This window comes from Mesocricetus auratus, unplaced genomic scaffold (genome assembly GCF_017639785.1).
Source record: "Mesocricetus auratus isolate SY011 unplaced genomic scaffold, BCM_Maur_2.0 Super-Scaffold_100043, whole genome shotgun sequence".
Taxonomy (NCBI): domain Eukaryota; kingdom Metazoa; phylum Chordata; class Mammalia; order Rodentia; family Cricetidae; genus Mesocricetus; species Mesocricetus auratus.
The window spans coordinates 5,642,945-5,663,689 of NW_024429220.1; the positions used below are offsets into that span (position 1 = coordinate 5,642,945).

Sequence of the window (20,745 nt, forward strand, 5' to 3'; positions counted from 1 at the left end):
TCAGTCTTACAATTAGCTGCATTCATTAAAATATTGGTTTTGATAATGTATGATAATCAACACATTTAATTCACCATTACAAACTTTATAAAAAAGGAGATAAGATCTCCAGACTCAGCAAATAGTCTGGCACATAAAATGGCTCAATAGTCATTAATTACTATTAGGCAATTAAGAAGTTCTTTAAATATTACTTGCACTTCAGATTTGTTTCTTTGAAACCTTTCCTAGACAGAGTCTCAGAAAGAAATACACTGCGGGCCAACCTGCTTGGAGTGTTGTACAGTGTAAAGCCGTCTGCCTAGCTAAGCTGAGCTGGCTTTAGAGTCGCTTAGGAGGTCAGACTCCTTTCTATTCCAGGGCAGTTAACCACAGCACTCTCATTCCTAAATCAGCTAGCAGCTGCTGCCGCTCTATGTCTGCCCACGCTTTTGAAGGAATATCGACTAATTAGTTTGGTAAAACAGAAGTTTTTCAATGATTAAATTCTTTGTATTTTACATATAGGTTTGCAGTATCAAAGAATTCCAAGACAGATGCCTAGGGACTTCTCATAGGAAATGGGGGAAGGAATTGGTAGGAAGGAAAAAATGTAGTTACAGATCTAAGGAGGGTGGAAAAAAAGACTACAGCCAGTAACATATGAACGCAGCAGCACAGACTGGAACCAAAGGGCATCTATGCAGGACTAAAATGCTGAGTGACAGAGGACACCCGCTTACAACTGACAGCTCGTGTGGTTGAATGTGGAGAAGCGGGCAGCAGCACAGGGCTCCTGAGGGACTCCAAAGTCACACACAATGAACCCCAGGCTCGCCTGTGCTGTGTGGGTGACTTATACAGCCTTTTAGAACATGCACTGTGCACGCACCCTTTGTGCACTGCCCGAAACACCCCAACTCACATTTGAGGGGACCACATGAAATGCACTGTTTTGTTTTACTGTACACAGTGTTTAGCTCCTATAAAAACATAATGGCTTAATTACAGAAAACAGACCTTAAAAATATTGTAATTAATTAGAATGTAGCTATCAAATGAGCCTACTCTGGCCTGGACTGGTATAGCATGTGTGATTAGAACCTAACTAGCATGATTTGGTTGGTAAAGTACTGGTGCATTAGCATGGGACCTCAGTTCCATGCCCAAACCCATGCTATAAAGCTGGGCTCAGCAGGCCATGCATGCCTGTGACCTCAGCACTGGGGAGGCAGACAGGAGGATCCCTGTCTAGGTGAATGGGGAGCTCCATGTTCAATGAAAGCCTGTCTCAAAAAAAAAAAAAACAAAAAACAAAAAACAAAAAACAAAAAAACAAACTGAGGGGTGATAGAGGAAGACACCCAACGCCAACTTCTGACCTCAACATGCACACACATACCTGTGACTGTACATGTATCCCCCTCTCCCAACTGCTGTTTGCATTTCTGACTTAAGTTTCATTAAAAAAAATCACTTAATAAATTCTGGCTTGGGATCATGTGAGAATTTAGAACAAATTCTGAGATGGCCCTAAATATTATACAGCTACCATTTGTACTCTTTATATATGTGAAATATTTCAGCATAAACAATTATAAAAATCAATTATAAAAACTTACCAACTCTGAAAATTACTAAAGATCTATACTAGCAAATATTCAGGCAAGATTAATTTCTTTACATAAAAATACATAATCATAGGCAAATGAGATAGCTCAGAGGCTAAGGGTATTTGCTCCCAAGCCTGATGATGACCACAGTTTGATCTCCAGATCCTACATGGCAGAAGAGAACCAATTCCCACAGAAATTCTCCTGACTCCATATGCATGCTGTAAACCAGCACAGGCAGACACCACACACAGACACAGACAGACAGACACACACACATACACTTTGCCTTTTGTTGCTATGATAAACACCACTACCAAAAGCAACTTAGAGAGGAAAGTGTATATTTCAGCTTACAGGTTATAGTCCATTATCCAAGGAAGCCAGGGAAGAAGTGCAAGCAAAAAACTGAAGGAGAAAACAGATTTCTCTGGCGCATGCTCAGTTAATGTTCCTATACAGCCTAAACCCAACTGTCTAGAAATGGCCCCTTAGCGTGCTAGACTTGGTGACAGAGAGGCCAATCTGTCTGAGCAATTCCTCATTTGAGGTACCCGCTTTTCAGATGACGCTAGTTTGTGTCAAGAAGACAACACCAGCCCATATACACTTTAAAGTTACTTTCACGAGATCCAGCAATTCCACTCTTAGGCATATACCAAAAGATGCACATTCATACAACGAGGACATCTGTTCAACCATGCTCATAGCAGCATTATTTGTAATAGCCAGAACCTGGAAGCAACCTAGATGTCCCTCAACCAAAGAATGAACGGAGGAAAATGTGGTAAATTTACACAATGGAGTACTACTCAGTGGAAAAAAACCAATGGAATCTTGAAATTTGCAGGCAAATGAATGGATCTAGAAGAAACCATCCTGAGTAAGGTAACCCAGTCAAAAAAAGTAAAAAATGTACTCACTCATATAAGGATTTTAGACATAGAGCAATGGAGTACCAGTCTACAGTCCAAAGAAGCTAGGAAACAAGGAGGACCCTAAGAGAGAGAGACATACATGGTTCCCCAGAGAAGGGGAGAGGGACAAGATCTCCTGAGCTAATTGGGAGCATGGGGGGAGGGAAGAGGGAGTTAGAAGAAAGAGAAGGGGAGAAAAGTAGGGTAGAGGAGGACAGGAGAGAGCAGGAAGATTGAGTCAGGGGAAGAATAGAGGAGAACAGGAAAAGAGATACCATAATAGAGGGAGCCATTATAGGCTTAAAGAGAAATCTGGCACTAGGGAAATGTCCCGAGACCTACAAGGTTGACCCTAACTAATAATCTAAGCTATACTGGAGAGGCTACCTTAAATGCCTTTCCCCGATAATGAAACTAATGACTACCTTATATACCATCCTAGAGCCTTCATCCAGTAGCTGATAGCAGAAGCAGACACCCACAGCTAAACACTGAGCTGAACTCTGGAATTCAGTTGCAGAGAGGGAGGAGTGATGAGCAAAGCGGTCAAGACCAGGCTGGAGAAACCAACAGAAACAGCTGCCCTGAACGAGGGGGGATCTCATGGATCCCCAGACTGATAGCTGGGAAACCAGCATAGGACTGTTTGAGACCCCCTGAATGAGGGTGTCAGTTTGGAGGTCTGGTTAAACTATGGGGCCTCTGGCAGTGGATCCCTAGCATAGGAATGGACTTTGGGAGCCCAATCCACATAGAGGTTTACTATCTCAGCCTAGACACATGAGGGAGAGTCTAGGTCCTACTCTAAATGATAGGATAGACTTTGAAGATTCCCCCCCCCATGGAAGGCCTCACCCTCCCTGGGCAGCAAAAAGGGGATGGGATGGGGGGGTTAGTGGGGAGCAGTGGAGGGAGAGGGAACTGGGATTGACATGTAAAAAAGCTTGTTTCTAATTTAAATAAATAAAATTACTTCAAAAAGCATGTCTACCTTATTAGCATACACAACTCTCTCATCTTAAACCCTTAATTAGTGTGGATCTCAACGCCAGGCACTCTACTGGAAGCTATACTCTTAGCCCTGCTCTCACCTTTAATAACTAGCACAATCATGTACATTCCAAAGAATTGTTTTTAAGAATTATGAATTATTATCAGTAATGTCTGACTGGTATCTATTGTATATTTGTATTTATGTATGTATGTATGTACCTCAGGTTCCAAGTGAAAAAAAGTTTAAGACTTTGTTGTAAAGTACCACAACTATCTAACCCTGTATAAACATGGCAAAACTTTACATCATCAGGTGAAACTGGCAAAAACCATGTTTTTTTTTTTTTTTCATTTGAAGCTGAAAGTTAGGTCAGGACTGATTAACAAAGGACATAAGAGGTAAATAAAAGAGAATCTCAGGGTCTCTTTGGAAAAAAAGGCAAACAAAAACCAAGCACCCCCCCACCCCAAATCCAGTGTGTGCTAACCCCAGCTGCCTTCTCTGCTTCATTTGGCCCACTCGTCTCCGAGGGTACCAGAGTAGATAGCATCTTCAAACATGTTCCTGAGACTAGTACTGCAACACAGCCCACCATTCACTTCCCCTAAACTGCTTCCTCATCTCTACCTCAGCTCTTACACATCATACCTGACAGAACTAGAACTCCCTGAAGAGACAGGCCACAGCTTCACATTTTATTAACAGCCGCTCCTATGACCAAAACCCACGGCAGAGTGCTTGGACCTCAGGCATGCGTTACCACACCTAGCTAGAAATACAAACTTTTAAGTTTATCCTTTACCTACCATGAAGGTATTTTATGCAAATAAGATTTTAATGAAATCAGAAGGCAATAAAATTATTCCACACTGGACCAGTGAGATGCCTCAGCAGATAAAGGTGCTTCCCACCAAGTCTGATGAACCGAGTTCAAAACCCAGGACCCAAATGGCGGAAAAACTCACTCCTAAAAGTTGTCTGCTGAGCTCCATAAAAGCACTGTGTTGTGCGTGTACAAGAGAACCCCTCATAATAAATAAATGCCATAAAATTAAATACAATAAAATTTTGTAATATGCAGCTGGGTGGCCTTTAATCCCAGAACTCGGCAATCTGTTCGAGGCCAGCCAGGGATACATAGAGAAACCCTGTATTGGCAAAAATAAATAAATAAACAAAAATATAAATAAAAATATTGCCATATGCATTAGTTTTATTGAACAAAGTTAACTAAAAACAGAAAAAATATTTTACACAGTAAGTAGGACAGAAGTGTGTGTGTGTGTTGTGTGATCCAAAATTCAAGGCAATATTGAAAGTTGTAGCACATGTCTTCAATCCCAGTACTTAGAGGAGGCAGAAACAGGCAGATCTCTGAGTTCCAGAAGGCCAGGACTACATACTGGGGCCCTGTTTCAAAATAATAATGATAACAATGATGATGATGATGAAAGAATTCAAGGAAAGCTTTGGCTACATGAGTCTGAAGTCAGCCCGGGCTGCGACCTTGTCTCCAAGAACACACACAAACATGGCTCCTAGTAATACTTTCCCAAGAAAACAGCCACCAGTTTTCACAGGAGGCTGAAGCAAATCATCATTAGTAAAATTAACATCAAGGCCAGCTGTTGTATATCAACTGACAAAAAAGTCAATTTTCTTTACCTCCAAACTAAAAAACAAACTAAAGACAAGCCCTAAATTTATAGCACAGATATTTCTTACTGACAAAACACAGCCCAGGCCAATTATCACATCTGCAGTTTAAACAGCTTAATATATACTCACCACTATATGGAAAATAACTATTTTTGCAAGACCAGAGTGCCACAAAGCTGTGGTCAATAGACCAAAGTTTTAAAGAGAAAAACCTACATTTCCTGGTAAACTACTGGCCTTCTGAATTTTTTTTTCTTCTGTTACAACTCTACTGAAATTACTTGTAGGAGGTTGTCAGTAATCAAGAGGCACAAAAGCTCAACATTGTTTTAAAAAAAAAGGTTAGGATTCAGATGCGATCCTCACCATCATGATGACTGACTTCAAACACTGTAAAAAGGTTAGGATTCAGATGTGACCCTCACCATCATGATGACTGATTTCATGTTATGTTTTGTTTTTTCCTGTTTTAGGATTTGTTAGTTTACCAACCCTGGCTTTCAATCCCATCACTATTGCTAATGACTATAAATCACTGTCTGTCAGATGTACTCTTTTATATCTTTTTATTTCCTCCACAGTGCTATAGCGTCTTCTATACATTCAGTAAAGCAGAGCATATCTTTCAGACATTATAGGCATTGATAACCACATTCAAAACACCACAGTTAAAGAACTGGTGTTCTAATTATATCTGTAACACACTCAAGTAAGTTAGGTAATATAGCTGGTACAACTGGAGAGAATAAAATGTTACTTAAAATTTGAACTTTGTTGTTTAATCATATTGATTTGAAACTGATTTAAAAAAAAATGAAGTAGAGTAGTAAGCCCCAGCCGCTCTTTGCCTTCTGAGTGCCGAAATTAAAGGTGTGAGCTATCATGCTGGGCTCTGAACAAATTTTTTTAATCACTTCTTTTTACTCCCAATCTCAACAGGCAAAGCTTCTATTTCAACTTCAGCTTCTTTAAAAACAACAACCTTACTTTTGCCTGGGGGCAGGAGAGGGGTGGGACACACACCATACCTGGGATGAAGCTCACACTTTCCAGCTGCAGATTACGGCTCAGTGGTAGAGCACGTATCTCATGAAGCCCCAGGTTCAATCCCAGCATAAACCTCATCCTGTTTCCTCTAGCCTACTTCCGATTCATCTCCTAATTTTTCCACCTCCTGCGCCAGCCCCTGCTAGCCTTCTCAAACGCTCGTCTGTTCCTCCTGAGGAATCTTCTTCCCCCATCTGTCAACGACTCCAGCTGCACATCAAAACCTGCTCTTCCCAGGACTGTAGTGCTGGAGTCATGCGGCAATCAAAGGGGGCCAGACAGTACTCACATACAGAAACCTTGCCTAAGACTCCAGGGTGATTCAGACACCACACTCAGAGATGTGGCCAAAAGATACAAAATGAAAGCAGCAAAAAGCTGTGTGAAGCAAAGCCCAGGAGAACAAACCTGGGAGGCACGGTCTCCCACTTCTCTCCGAAGACCTCAAAAGGACCCATGAGTCCTGCAGCAATTAGTGTTGACAACCTGGGTAAAGTTGACAACCAGAGGAACTCAGTAGAGAGGCGGTGCCCAGGGCTCACCACCTAGCTACAGAGGCACTACTGGAGTACGGTAGCACATCTCGGCCATCTAAGCTCCTATACGGTTGAACAACACATTTCTAAACAATACATGTAGGTTAGAGTTGTGGCCCCGTGTTACCACCCAGTACAAGTTCTTACCTAGAAGACACAAGGTCCTGGAACTCCCTGTCTTTACACTAAGCAAATAAAATAGTAGATGGGTTAAATAAGAAACCTCAAGAGAAAACTTAACTTGAACTGGCCAGGTGTGACAACATATGCCTGTAATCCTAGCACAAGGGAGACCTAGATTGATTTTCAGTTATAAGCTGAACTAGCCACCTTTCCATAGAACATTATTTTTATATCCTAGATTGGTAACTGTTAGACATTCTCCTTCCCTCTTTCTTCTCTGGTGCTAAAAACCAAATCCAGAGCTTTATATATGGAAGCAATCATTCCAACAAAGAGCTAAACCTGTACCCCAGACATGTCCTTCAAAACGAACAAGTAAAAAGTCTATCACTTCAAAGGAAACAAATGACATATATGGAGCCTTCAAGCAAAAATTCGGGATGTCACAATCTCAATGTCTCTCTATGTCTCTGTCTCTCCTTCCCCCTGAATTCACCACAAGCTTAACAGCTTCCAATGTTTAACACTTTCCAGTGAGGTGATAATATTAGCACATATAATTATTTGATATTTTAAATAAAATGAATTAACATTTGGAAGTTGGCAGTGAACTCAATGAACCAGTATTTTCCCAGTAACAAATGTGTAACATGTGAAAATAAGGCACAGATGAAATATAAGACCAATGTTTAAAAAGAACAATTCAAAGAGTTTATAAAATACCCCTCTTTTCTAAGACACTATCCCTGTAGGTTTTCTTCATTTCTATCACTACAAGATAAAGCACGGTTAAGAACTGGTTATCGTCCATGAGTTAAGACAGGGCTGGTTTAACCCACAGAAACAGCTGACCTGAACATGGGGGAGCTCATGGACCCCAGATTGATGGCTGTGTGGAAAGCATGGGACTGACCCCTGAATGTGGGTGTCAGTGAGGAGGCCTAGGTAATCTATGGGGCCTTGGGTAGTATTTATCCCTGGCACACAAATAGACTTTGAGTGCCCATCCCCCAATGAGGGATGGTCTCTCAGCCTGGGCCCTTGTGGGAGGGCCTGGGCCCTGCTGTGGATGAAATGATAGACTCTGGAGATCCACCATGGAGGGCCTCACCCTTCCTAGGGATCAGAGTGGAGATTGGGTGGGGGACTGGGGAGCCTGGTGGGGAGGGGGAAGGGAGAGGGAGCTGGGATTGACATGTGAAACAAGCTTGTTTCTAACTTAAATTAAAAAAAAAAAAGAACTAGTTACCTTCTATGAAGTCAAACATTAGTGAGACCAGAAAAAATGATGTTACTTTTCTCATCATTATTTTTACATAGAAAAGCTATCTCTTACAGAAAATTTATATATAGTCAGTTCTGGTTTATTTTGAAATGAAGGTTTCTCAGTTTCATTTTATTACCTGCCTTAAGTCCACATCACACAAAAGGGAATGACTTATCAGTTTATGAAGCAGCAATCATGGGCAATGTTATAGAATGTTTTTATGAGTTGGTAGATAATTCTCAAGATTCCTTTTAGTTCCTAGCCTCTTAATTCAAAATATCAAAGTTTCATAGTAACCTCTAGTGTACAATTCCTGATTAACAGGGGAAAAAAAGGAGAGAAAGAAAAATAAGAGTAAAGGTGATCCCCAAGTTATCCCTCTGTAATGGGCAGCAGGTAAGTTATGTATTGACGTTTTTTCTTTGTTTTGAGACAGGGTCCGTCATGTAGCCTTGGCTGGCCTCAAACTCAAGAGATCTGCCTGCCTCTGCCTCCCAAGCGCTGATATGCCACCACACCCACCTCTCTTTAGCATGCTACTGAAGACTTAATACCTTGCACTGCATTAGATTCCTAGGAAGTGGGAGGGATTTTAAGAGGTGAAGACTAGTCACTGAGTTATTGGAGGAATGCCCTCAGATGGGATTGTGGGGTAACTCCATTCCTTCCATGTTCTGTTCATGAGATAGTTGTCTGTCTTGACGTACTCTACCATGATGTACTGCTTTACTGTATACCTAAGAGCAATGAGACTAACCATCAGGAACTGGAGCCTCTCAAAGTGTAGGCCAAATGCAACCTTTTGCCAAGCCGACAGCACAGGCCCACAATCCCAGCTCACACCCAAATTCAAGGGCAGTGCAAGAAGTTTAGCAGTAGTCCACATAAAAAAGTCTGTAGCTGGAGAGACAGCTCAGCAGTTAGAACACGCTGCTCCTGCAGAAGGCATGGTTCATCTCCCAGAGGTCACAACCCTCTAACTCCAGTTTCAGCCTCTGAAGGCATGCATATACATGGTACAGACACATAACTGCAAACAATACTCATGTACATAAAATAAAGCTTTAAAGGGCTGAGAAGGTATTAATAGTCAGCGACAGACCATCACCTTAACATGTACTGCAAAAACAGTAATGCAAAAACCAAACATCATTTTTCTCTTTTAAGACGTGACAATCTCAAGCATTTGTTCCAGTAACAGAAAGGTGGCTGAAAGACAGATGAAACCTTAAAATAGTTTTTTCAGGTTTGGTTTTGAAAAACATCTTGTCTTATACACTTCTTGGGCTGCTTTCCTCCCTGGGTTTTCTTCAGAAGTTTTTCCCAACTGCCTTGGCCAACTTCACACAGCAGAACACTCAGCTCACTGGCAAGTTGCCTGTCCGTAACCTGAAAGTGGCATATAACAATTCTAGTCATTCTGAGCTTTTCCCTAAAGCTCAGGACAGATGAGTACTGTAACATGTAAGGGATACATGGGCAAAACAGCCCCAATATGTCAGACAGACATCGGAGAATTGCAGAAGGACAGACAAGCAAAAAGTCACTAAGCTTACAAGATTTTTCTTCCTTATAATCTATTAACATCAAAGGCTATATAGGCTAGTAACATCAAACAAAGGCTTTTGGAAATTTTTCAAGACACTTATTCTCCACTTGGGGAGGCTTTATTAGTGTTTTATAACTAATAAAAGTAAATGTTAGCCTACACAGCACAATATCATTGTGTCTTTGGTTAACCCAGTCTGTCACCTTTCAAGATCCAATGACAAGTACCTTAATTTCCAGTTTCAGTATTCTTTAACATTAGAGTCGGACTCCAGAAGTCAAGTCACCCAACAGAAAGGTAGGCAAAAAACAATATAGAAAATCTCTTTAATTTGTTGCACAGGATTATGGCTCCTTTCCTGTCTTGCTTTTGTTCTCAGCACAAAGGCAGTCTTAAACCTAAGGACGGTTTTTAATGTAATTTCTTTTTTAGCATGTGAATGTTTATGTGTATACGGTGGGCATGGATGCACCAGTTCAATGTTCAGTGTATTCCTTTGCCAGCCTCTATCAATATTTTGAGGGGGCTGCTCACAAATCTACAGCTCACTGATTTGGCTAGGATGGCTGGTGGTGAATTCCTGTATCTTCTTTCTTCTACCACTGAGCCGTCTCTTTGGTTCCTCAAATGTAATTTTAAAATGGGGTATTTTTTTAACAGATATGACAGAACCAATGAAAAACACTGAGCTAGTAGCTAGGATATTGTGTGTGTTGGCTAGTTTTCATGTAAACTTGACACTGGTTAGAATCGTTTTGGAAGAGCTAATGTAAACTAAGAAAGTAACCTATGGGTGAGTTACGAGGAAGGCAGTGAGCAGCACTGCCCTTTAGCCTCTGATCATGTCCTGCCTTCAGGCTCCTGCCCCGCCTGAGTCCCTGCTTCTCTGGATGACAGACTACAAGCTACCAATGAAATAAATCCTTTCCTCTGTATCATGTCCTGCCTTCAGGCTCCTGCCCCGCCTGAGTCCCTACTTCTCTGGATGACAGACTACAAGCTACCAATGAAATAACCCTTTCCTCTCCAAGTTACTTCTGGTCATGGTGCTTCATCACGGCACTAGAAACTTAATAAAATAGGTGTACAGCCCAACAGTAGATCATGCATTTATCATGTAAGGTCTTGGGATCATTGCCCAGTACCAAAAAGAAAAAAAGCCAAAACCAAGTTTATGTTTGCTTTATTTTCTTATAGCACTAGAAGGGATGTAATCCAGGATCTTGTACATGCTACTCAAGAACTGAGCTAATTTCCCAACACCACAAATAAGGAAGCACTATTCTATAAACTGTGAAGAGAGAGAAAATAGGGCATCATACATATGAACTAAAGTGGTGGCACATGTATGTAATCCTAGCACTCACAACACCAACGTAAGCTACAGCAAATTCCAGGTCAACCTGTGCTACATTCTGAAACCCTGTCACAAAAAATATTAAAAGCCAACACTGACCATATGGCCAGAATTTGATTTTAAAAGGTCTCACTCTAAGATTAAATAATAATAGGACATAAAAATATTCCTTACCCAAACATTCAAAAACAGAGATCAAGTTTCACTTAAAGTTGTCTCCCTTTGGAAATGTCACCGGTTACTGAGATATCTGTTTACTATACAAACCCCATCTCTCCACATCTTGGAAAGTGTTGTTAGTTGACCTTACAAACTCGTCCAGAATCAGCTTGGACTAGGCAAGATGGCTCAATGGGTAAGGGAGTTCACTCAGCTCAATTCTTGCAACACACAGGACAGAAGAGAACAGACTCCAATAACTTGTCATCTGATCACCACATGGCCCTCCCCCAATAAAATTTTTACTCAAAAAGAATCAAATTAAATGTTATCTTTATTGAATCCATCTATGATTTGTTGAGGCACATTTATGCTTTTCCCACCTCTCTTCTAACTGTAAATATAATTTTATCGGCACAATACAGTATCTTCAATTACCACTGACAACATTCTAAGTACTATTTAGACACTCTATACCCATACATCTTGGTCTTCCTGGATAAGTATCATATTCTCAGCTTATTTAGATAACCTGCTCATAATGACAGCAGGGCAGAAGTAGAAATTAGTGCCTGCAGAACTGCAACGTTCATTGTCTTTCTAAGAGTCTACATGTTCTAAGATTTTGGGAATCCAAATCCTTGAGTATCTAAGGGCTATAATCCTTCTTTCTCCTAAAATGAGCTAGGGCAAAAGCTTGGCTATAATTCAGGAGTTCACAGACTTCCCTGAAGGACAGCTACTGCTCCTAGGAAAACACTACTGCCTCTGACAAGTCTTCTCAGGGCTTTCTAACTGCCAAAACTTCAGTGCCCATTCTAGAACACTGGGGGGGGGCACACTCATGAATCTCACAAATCTGTGACCACCTTTAGTGCCTATGAGGGTAGTTACTCACATGTCAAAAACTTTTAAAACACGTCTGCAAAGACACTGTTACAGGAAATGTAGAAAAACTATCACCACCAAAGAATAGGAAAATGCAGAAAGAGTCCGGCTTCTTTGTGGAAGAGTAGCGGCTCAGAGCAATTGTGTATTACTTGGCACCTTTTCAACAAAATCCCCTTTTTCTTCTCAGTTTTCCAAGACAGGGTTTTTTGGTGTAGCCCTGGCTGTCCTGGAACTCCCACTGTAGACCAGACTGGTCTTTAACTCAGAGAGTCACCTGTTTCTGCCTCCCAAGTGCTGGGATTAAAGGCATGAGCCGCCACCACCACCAAGTTAAAAGCCTTTTTTTTTCCCTATATGGTATTAAAAATCCAATTTTACAGTGGAAAACAAATGCTTTCAGATCAATTACATTAGTATACTTATTCCAGAAAAGTGGGAGTTAAGTACATATTTGCTTCTTCACTTTAGGTAAATAGTGAAATCATTCCAAATTTTTAATTGTCAGGGTGTGGTAGTGAAAGTTTGTAATTCCAGCACTGAAGAGGTTGAGATAGAACTGCTGCAAGTTTGAGGCCAGGTTAGAGTACAAGCAAACAAAACATCTCGACTTAGTCCCGGATATCCTGGAGCTCCCTATGTAGACAGGCTGGCCTGGAACTCACAGAAATCCTCCTGCCTCTGCCTCCCGAGTGCTGGGATTAAAGGTGTGCGCCACCAATGCCTGGCCAGCTTAGTTTTTTTTTTAACTAGAAAAAATTACTTATGTGTTTATGTGTATGTCAGTCAGTGTGCACAGGGTCCAGAAGAGGACCCTTTGAACTAAAGTTATTACAGGCAGTTTCGAGTTACCAGAACTTGGGTCATCGGTAAGAGCAGCATGAGTTACCTTTCCACATATGTATGTGTGTGTGCATGCCACAATGCTCACATGGAGATCAGGGAACAACTTGTGGGAGTCAGTTCTTTCCTTCCATCATGTGGGGTCAAGGGACTGAGCAGAGGTCCTGAAGCTTGCAGCAAAGAGCCTTTACCCACAAGCATTTCACTAACCATTCTAACTATGTCATCCGCTTTCTTTCCCACTGACTGCTAAAAATACACTGTGTAACACAGCAGTGCACAGGAGAAGGCAGAAACAGCTCTCACAGTAGCCCAAGACTACTTTGGACTTTTCCAAGAACTCACCTAATAAATAAATCTTTTGTCTTAGTGGCAGTAAACTTGACTACAATTTCTACTCGTGCAATGGATAGCAGCATTTATACTACAGTCAAGGCACAGGGACATTTCAAGAATTAGGTACTGGGCTCTAGTCTAGTCTAAGAGACTTTTCAGATGAGGTTAGGCGGACATGTAAATGCTTATGAGTTTAATAAAATGAGTGGCATAGAAACAGCAATATGTTAACACATGAAAAAATAAATTTATCTGAATGTTAATGTCTGTTTATCCTTTCAAAACCTTTTCTAAACTAAATGTCAAATATTGGAAAAACTCAATAATATTCTAAAATAAATACAGGAATCACTAGTTAACAAATTAAGTAAATTTTAGTGTACTATATTAAAATCTGGAAATTTAAAATTTAAGTATGTCTGGGTGAACACAGAGGATGGGCAAGAAAGCATTAACTAAATTAGCAACAATTAAGCATTTACATTAATTCAATTTTTTTTTTTTTTTTTGGTTTTACAAGTCAGGGTTTTGGAGGCTGTCGGTCCAGCCCGGCCTCGAACTCACAGAAATCCGCCTGCCTCTGCCTCCCGAGTGCTGGGATTAAAGGCGTGTGCCACCACCGCCCGGCCAGAATACATTAATTCAATTTTAAGGATGTAAAAATATTCCCTTTCATTGAGCTTCAAAAACTAGTTACATACACAAAATCCTGCAAGCTAACCCAAGATACTATTTCACACATGCAAGGATAACATTAATAAGAAAGACAGACATGGGGATATAGCAAAACTGGGCAGCACATACATTCCATTATGTGGGATGGTAAATGCAGTTTTAGAAGAAATCCAACCGTTCCGTTTTTAGATGTGTATCTGAGAGGATTGAAAGCATGCATACACCCACATAAGGTTGCACACATTCATAGCAGCATTATTATTCAGTGGTCAAAAAGGGAAACAATTCAAATACAATCAACAGACTTATGAACATATAAGATGTATTCTCCACATAAAAGACTATAATTCACTTATAAAAAATTCTATAACCCACACTACAACATGCATGAATCTTGAAAACATGTCAACCCAGTGCGGTGGCACTGGCCTGGTAAGCCCAGCCCTGGAAAGACTGAAGGAAGCCATGCAGCTGGCAGCAAGGACTACACTGCAACACCCTAACCCAAAAAAACAAGCAAACAAAGCCAGGGACCACACAACAACGAAAGAGCAGACACAGTCAAACAAGCAAATATTCAAACAAGCAAACATCCAACTCCATTTACGTAGACTGTCCAGCTCAGGCACATCCGCAGAGCAGACAGAAGGGGGATTCCTGACGGCTGCATCCAGGAGGAGTGGCCATGAGCACATGACCAAGTGACGAAAATGTTCTGCAATTCACTGTGGACGACTGTCCAACTCTGTGCTATACTAACATCTAGTGAACTCTACACTTTGGATGAACTTAATGGTCAGCAATTGTATCTCCATAAATCTATTATTAACTTTAAAAAACCCTATAGGCCACAATATTGAACAAACATTTTAAACTTACCTAGTGTCTGAAACATCTTTGTAGACCTTTAGTCATCCCCCATTTTTGCTTTCTAACCTTTCAAATACAGGCACCAAATCTGAAGATTTCAGAGTTTTACTTAATGGTGCTTAAAAGAAAATAAGTATGGGCTGGAGAGATGGCTCAGAGGTTAAGAGCACTGGCTGCTCTTCCAGAGGTCCTGAGTTCAATTCCCAGCAACCACATGGTGGCTCACAACCTTCTATGATGAGATCTGGTGCCCTCTTCTGACCTGCAAGGGACACATGCAGACAGAACACTGTATACATAATAAATAAACCTTGAAAAAAAAGTGCATAGGTAATATAGAAAAAACATTCTCTCTCAAACTTGGGTCTTTTTGCAGACTCTACCATCTAGTTTCAAAATGTTAAAGTAGCTAAAACTATACCTCTCCTTCACCTATTTTCTCCTTAAGCACTGTCATGTAGCCTCCTTCATACTCCAATCCCTGCTTTTATAGGTGTTTTACCAATCTTACCTACCAGTCCTTCTAGCACTATTACTTGACTCTAGTAACAATTCCTTTCTCAATTCCCTTCCGGGCTTTTCTGAGATCCCTGGTTCCTGTCCCTCCACTCTGAGCACACCTTCCCAAGGAACAATCACAAACATTTCCCTCTAGCTGCTTTTCAAGACCTACATTATTCCAGCTAAAGCTGGTCACTCTTCATGCCTGTCGATAGCCTTTCAACTACCTCCTGAAACTCGTGTGACTGCTACCTCCCTAAATCCACCCTGTGGGTAAAAAGTGCACTGGACACGTCTTCACAAACATCCAACATGCCCACCCTGTGGGCGACAGTGAGCTCTGTATGTGTACTGGACACTTCTCAAGCATTTAACATGTACCGCACTAAACCTGTTTCTCTTCTGAAACCTCCTCCTTGTCTGAGCAGCTCCACTTGTTTCTCCCTACTCCTTTATCCACTATATAAATGGTACCTTCTAGCTTGACTGTACCCCAAGCTGGAGGTCTTTGAGTCATGACACTTTGTTCATACCTGGTAAGTCATTGAGACATCTTTCGCCCCTACCTCCAGTCTAGTACTTAACCCGAGGCTAGCTTTGAACTCAGGATCCTCAGGACCATGACTGTGTACCACCACACTGGGTGTAAAGCTTGTTTCATCAAATCTGTTACACATGCTCTGTTTTCCTTGACCTGATTCAGATCAAGCCCTTTCTTAAAACATTCCATGGCGCTCCTGAGGCTCCATCTTTCAGCTTCTATACCAGAACATATCTGAATAAGAGAAGGCTTCCAATAATCCTATCAAGCAGGCTGGGAAGGTAGGGAGTGGGGAAAGAGAAGGGAAGACCACAGGAATGATAAGCTAGCACATTCACTGTTCTCAGTAATGTCACTTTCCCTGTAATCCTAAAAGGTGTTTCCAACCTGCAGCCTGCCTGGAGAACTGTAACTCATTTAACATAGTAAGGTTTTTCCAGAGCATGATTTTCCCATGTGAATTTATAGATGACAACTTGGTATTACAATGTCAAAAGGCTGGACATGCCTGAAAGAGATACAAGGGGAAATCAGTGTACAATTATCATTATGGCCCTAAAGGAATATAAATATTAGATATCAGAGTGGCAGAGGAAAAGGAGGGGAATCAAACCACCCTTCCTCACAGTCCAAGCCCTGCCTTCCTGGCTCAGGCATCACCTTATGTCTGCATTATATATTGGCTCTCTGGTCCTCAACACATGGTTCAAGGATGCCTCTTTGCCAGTCCACTTCAGGGGATGTGTACGGAGTAAAACCTAACTCTGGGAGCTGAAAGATGTCCCAGCCTCCAGAAGGGCACCATAAGACAACTCACCATTGTCTGTAACTACAGTCCCAGGGGATCAACACCCTCCTTGGGGCTCTGCTGGGCATCAGGTGTGCACGTGGTAGGCACATTGACATACAAGCAGGCAAAACACCCATACATATGAATAACCCACACACATGTCAAAACTGTCAAATGCCCATGAGCACCATCGTCTTAGCCTAAGAGGTGAGAGTAAAGCGCAAGTCCCAGGTCTGTCACAAATTATTCATTTTGCTAACAAAATTCACATGTGAGGAACCACGCCATGGCACATGGGCACTCAAGCCAAGCACAAACAAAACAACAGTTAGTCCCTTCTCTCCTCTCTCTGTGTTTACGGCAAGACCCCACTCTCATATAAACTAGGCTTGTCTGAACTCACAACCCCACCTCCCGTCAGCTCCCGACTGCTGGTATCACTATATGCCTACTGAGGAGAATCTTTTTCTGTCAATAGTAATTAAGACATGCACTCCAGGCACAGTGGCAAATTTATTTCTGGCACTTGAACGGTAGAGGCTAGAGAGTCCAGAGTTCAAGGTCAGCCTTATATACTTAGCAAGTTCAAGGCTAGTCTAGGCTATATGAGATCTAGATTCAAAAATGCCAAAAAGAAAATTCAAACCAAACAAGATACAATTTCTAAACCATTAAATAAAATCAATATAATTAAACAATTACAATATATATACTTATACATTACTTATATATGGTTGGTTGTATAAAGTAACCTTTTAAGGTTGTAAGCACATATAAACATTGTATCCTGACTTACTACTTCCTGTACAGAGACAGGAGGCAATAAACCATGTAGAGGCTTTATTCATATTAATCAAAGTATTTAACAGAAAATACAATAGACTAAACATTCAACTATAAGCAAATGCCACATTGTGACACAGCTACTTAAATTATTCCTAGAAAGTGGTTGTAATTAATAAAGGACCAAAATCTTAAGTTTAAAAAACCCCCAAAGACATCGCAGGTATGACAGGCTCACACCTTTAATCTCAGTGTTAGGGAGGCTGAGGCAGGGCTACCTCCAGTTCAAAGACAGCCTAGGTCACAAAGTGAGTTCAAGCTCCCTGTGCCTCAGGCAAAAAAAAAAAGCAACCCCCCAACTACTTACAAAGGCATGTGTATTTATTGTGACATATTACAAACATAAACATAGGGAGAATAATGGAAATAGCTCCATGCTTGAAATAGGGCCACAATATGAATAACTAATCCACTTTCCCAAGCATAAATAAGCACTACCACTACTGATTACTACTGTTAATAATTACTGTTCTATAATTTCCAATTTTGAAACTGCATTATGAGAGACCCCCATAATGAAACAGTTTTAACAGTGATAATACCCTTTAAAACTCAGCTCTACAATGTTGATTTTAAAATGGAGTTTTTATCCACATCAAAATTTAAGAATAACATGTCAGAATTCATCAGATCATCTTTGATTCTCTTTCCGTGACAGAGGATAGTTCCTTTCCAGCCTTCTAGTCAAGGGGAAAAAAGTCAACTGCCAACAGTCATAATTATAGCTGTTGCTTATCAAGCCAGGAAATAAAAAAAGCAAGCACTATAAAAGAACTATAAAAGAATAGCTTTAGTCATCAAATCTCTAATGTAGAATTACCTACATGTACTTTGGTATTATGGAAGAATAGAAACAGATTTGGTCCTTGTGAACTGACATCTTCAATAGGAACCCTCGACTCATCTCCAAAGTAAGAACCCCAAGGCTACATTCCCTGTCCAAAAGCTCAGGGACTGGGCACCTGTCTGAATGGCCTGCACTACCAAACAATGCCCCTTGAAGAGTATGTCCACGCGCATGCAAACGATGAGCGTCCAGGGACCACATGGTCCCTGCCGTAACCAACAAAGGTAGAGAGCCATCAGCTTTAGACAGCCTAAATAAACTGTCTTCTACATTTCCTACAGAGCGGTAAATGACATCATCCAAAATTCCTGACGTTAGGAAGGAGAATTATACTTTAACATTTGTAGATCAAAAGTCCCTTATCCAAACACGACCTAGATAACAAAATGTTTAAAATAAAGGATAAATGGATTATTTGATCTACACTTTTCAGTCTTCACCATATATTAAACAAAATCTTGCTCCTACTTTCTATTTTTATAAATCGGAGGTGGAAATCACAAAGCTCCATGATACTATTAATACTGTGACAACTTTGACGCTTAAGTCCTACGAGACAGAAATCTCTTTAAAATACGAAAACCTACTTCTGTGACTTCACCTGCGTTTTGGAATAAAAAGTGGCAACGTTCCGTGCCCACTCATATCCACAGACCTCAACTTTTCCTAAGCATATTTCAGACTTAACTGATTTTTCTTCGAAGTGCACCTTGTACAGGAGCAAAAAAAATTTTTTTTTCCTAGCTCATTTCCCAACCCCCGGCGAGCGGGAGCAAAGGACTTCCCAAGTCCCATTTCCTTTTCCATTCCCCAGACCTCCAGGGTTTCCAACGCCCCAGTCTTGCGCAACATCCGTAGGAGCAGCGGCAGCCGCAACCACCGCCTCCTAAGCCGGGAAACAGCCCTAGAGGGAACATTGTCCAGCAGAAAAATAAGAGGAGCGGGAGGGGGGCGACGTAGGAAGCCGGTCGCTGCCGGTCTCACGCCTTCGGATCTGACACCCTCCCCCGCCCACCGCGTTGGGCACCCGGGGCAGTTTCACCTTCTAGGCTTTTACCCCTCGCCTCCACTCACGCCTGCCCACACCGGCAGGGTGCGGAAGGGGGGTGGCGGCGGCGGAAAAGGGGGGACGGGGGTTATCTGCGAGTTCAGGGCTTCGGCCCGGAGTCGCCTCCACCCCACCAGGACCATTGTTCCCGGGCTCCCCACCCCCACCCCGGATAGGAAGTGATAGTCACATCCCCTCCGGCCCCGGCCCCTGGGGTCCCGACTCAGCTTCCTCCGGGATGAGCCCCTCGCACACCGGGTCCCCACCCCACCCCCTTCAGCCGCCTCAAGTCACAGCGGCCGCACGACCGCCTTCAACCGTCCGGGACAGACGGAGGCCGGGAGAGCCGCCAGCCGCCTCGCGGACAAGCCCAGGGCGAGCGGCGGCGTCCCACCGTCCCCTCGTACCGACCGACCGAGGCCGGCAGCGGCAGGGGGACTCGGGGCTGACGCCGCCGCCGCCTTCCCGGCCGCGACCCTCCCCGGAGGGGCAGGCGGGGAAGGGAAGGCGAGCCCGCGCCCGCTCGCCCGCCCGGCCGGCCGGGGAGACAATAGGGGGTGGCGGGGGCCGGAGCGGGCCGGGCCCGCCGACCGCTCCCTGCGCTCCCGGGCCGGCCGGGCGGGCGGGCGGGCGCAGCTCGGGCCGCGCAGCCCCGCGGAACCAAGCGGCTGAGGGGCGGGGGCGACCTCGCCTCCCGCGGGCTGGGCGCGCGCCCCGCGCCCGGCCCCGCACCGCACACAAAGCGCCGGGCGGGCCGGGCGGGCGAGGCTCGGCGGCCGCGGCACGAGGCGACGGCGAGGGCGGACACTCACCATGAAGTCCCGGGCGAAGTTGTCCTCCCCATTGTGGTCCGGACTCTTCATGGCCTGTACCCTCTGGATGAACCTCCGCAGGATCTCCACTTGCTCCATCCTCCCGCGTGCCCCCCGCCGTCCGCCCGCGCGCCGCCGCAGCGCCCGCTCCGTCCGCCCCAGCTCGCTCCGTCCCGCCCGTCCGCCCGCCCTCCGTCCCCGCCGCGCGAGGCGGCTGCGGCTGCGGCGGCCCCGGCCGGCTCCGCGCGCAACTTGAAGAGCGGCGCGGCTTCCCTGTCTACGCGCGGCCGCGGCGCCCAGCCTGCCCCATCCTCCTTCCCCGCCCTCCTCAGGCCCAGACGCCGCCGCCGCCGCCGCCTGAGGAACCCGGCTCTCCGCTCGCCCTGCCCCCTCCCCGGTGCTTCCTCCCCCGCCCCCCCCGCCAGCCGCCGCCGCCGCCGCCGCCTCTCCCCACGGGCGCGTCCCCGCCGCCACCCCAGTCGCGCGCGCCCGCGCCGCGGCCCCGCCCCGCGAGCGCCCGCCCCCACCCCCGCCGCTCCGCTCTGAGTGGC

At 43.7% G+C, this 20,745-nt stretch overlaps 1 protein-coding gene across 3 annotated transcripts in view; it reads right to left on the bottom strand.

The window, feature by feature from the left end:
* Ptpn12 (protein tyrosine phosphatase non-receptor type 12) overlaps positions 1-20,367 on the bottom strand; it is a 67,137-nt gene extending 46,770 nt beyond the window's left edge. The window contains exon 1 of one of the 3 annotated variants that reach the window (XM_040735134.1): positions 20,195-20,367. In XM_040735134.1, the coding sequence (XP_040591068.1) occupies positions 20,195-20,293 (99 nt within the window). In that variant the 5' untranslated portion in view covers positions 20,294-20,367. The remainder of the gene's footprint in view (positions 1-20,194) is intronic. The other 2 variants (XM_040735135.1, XM_040735136.1) reach the window with 2 other exon arrangements.
* Positions 20,368-20,745: the final 378 nt, after the last annotated feature.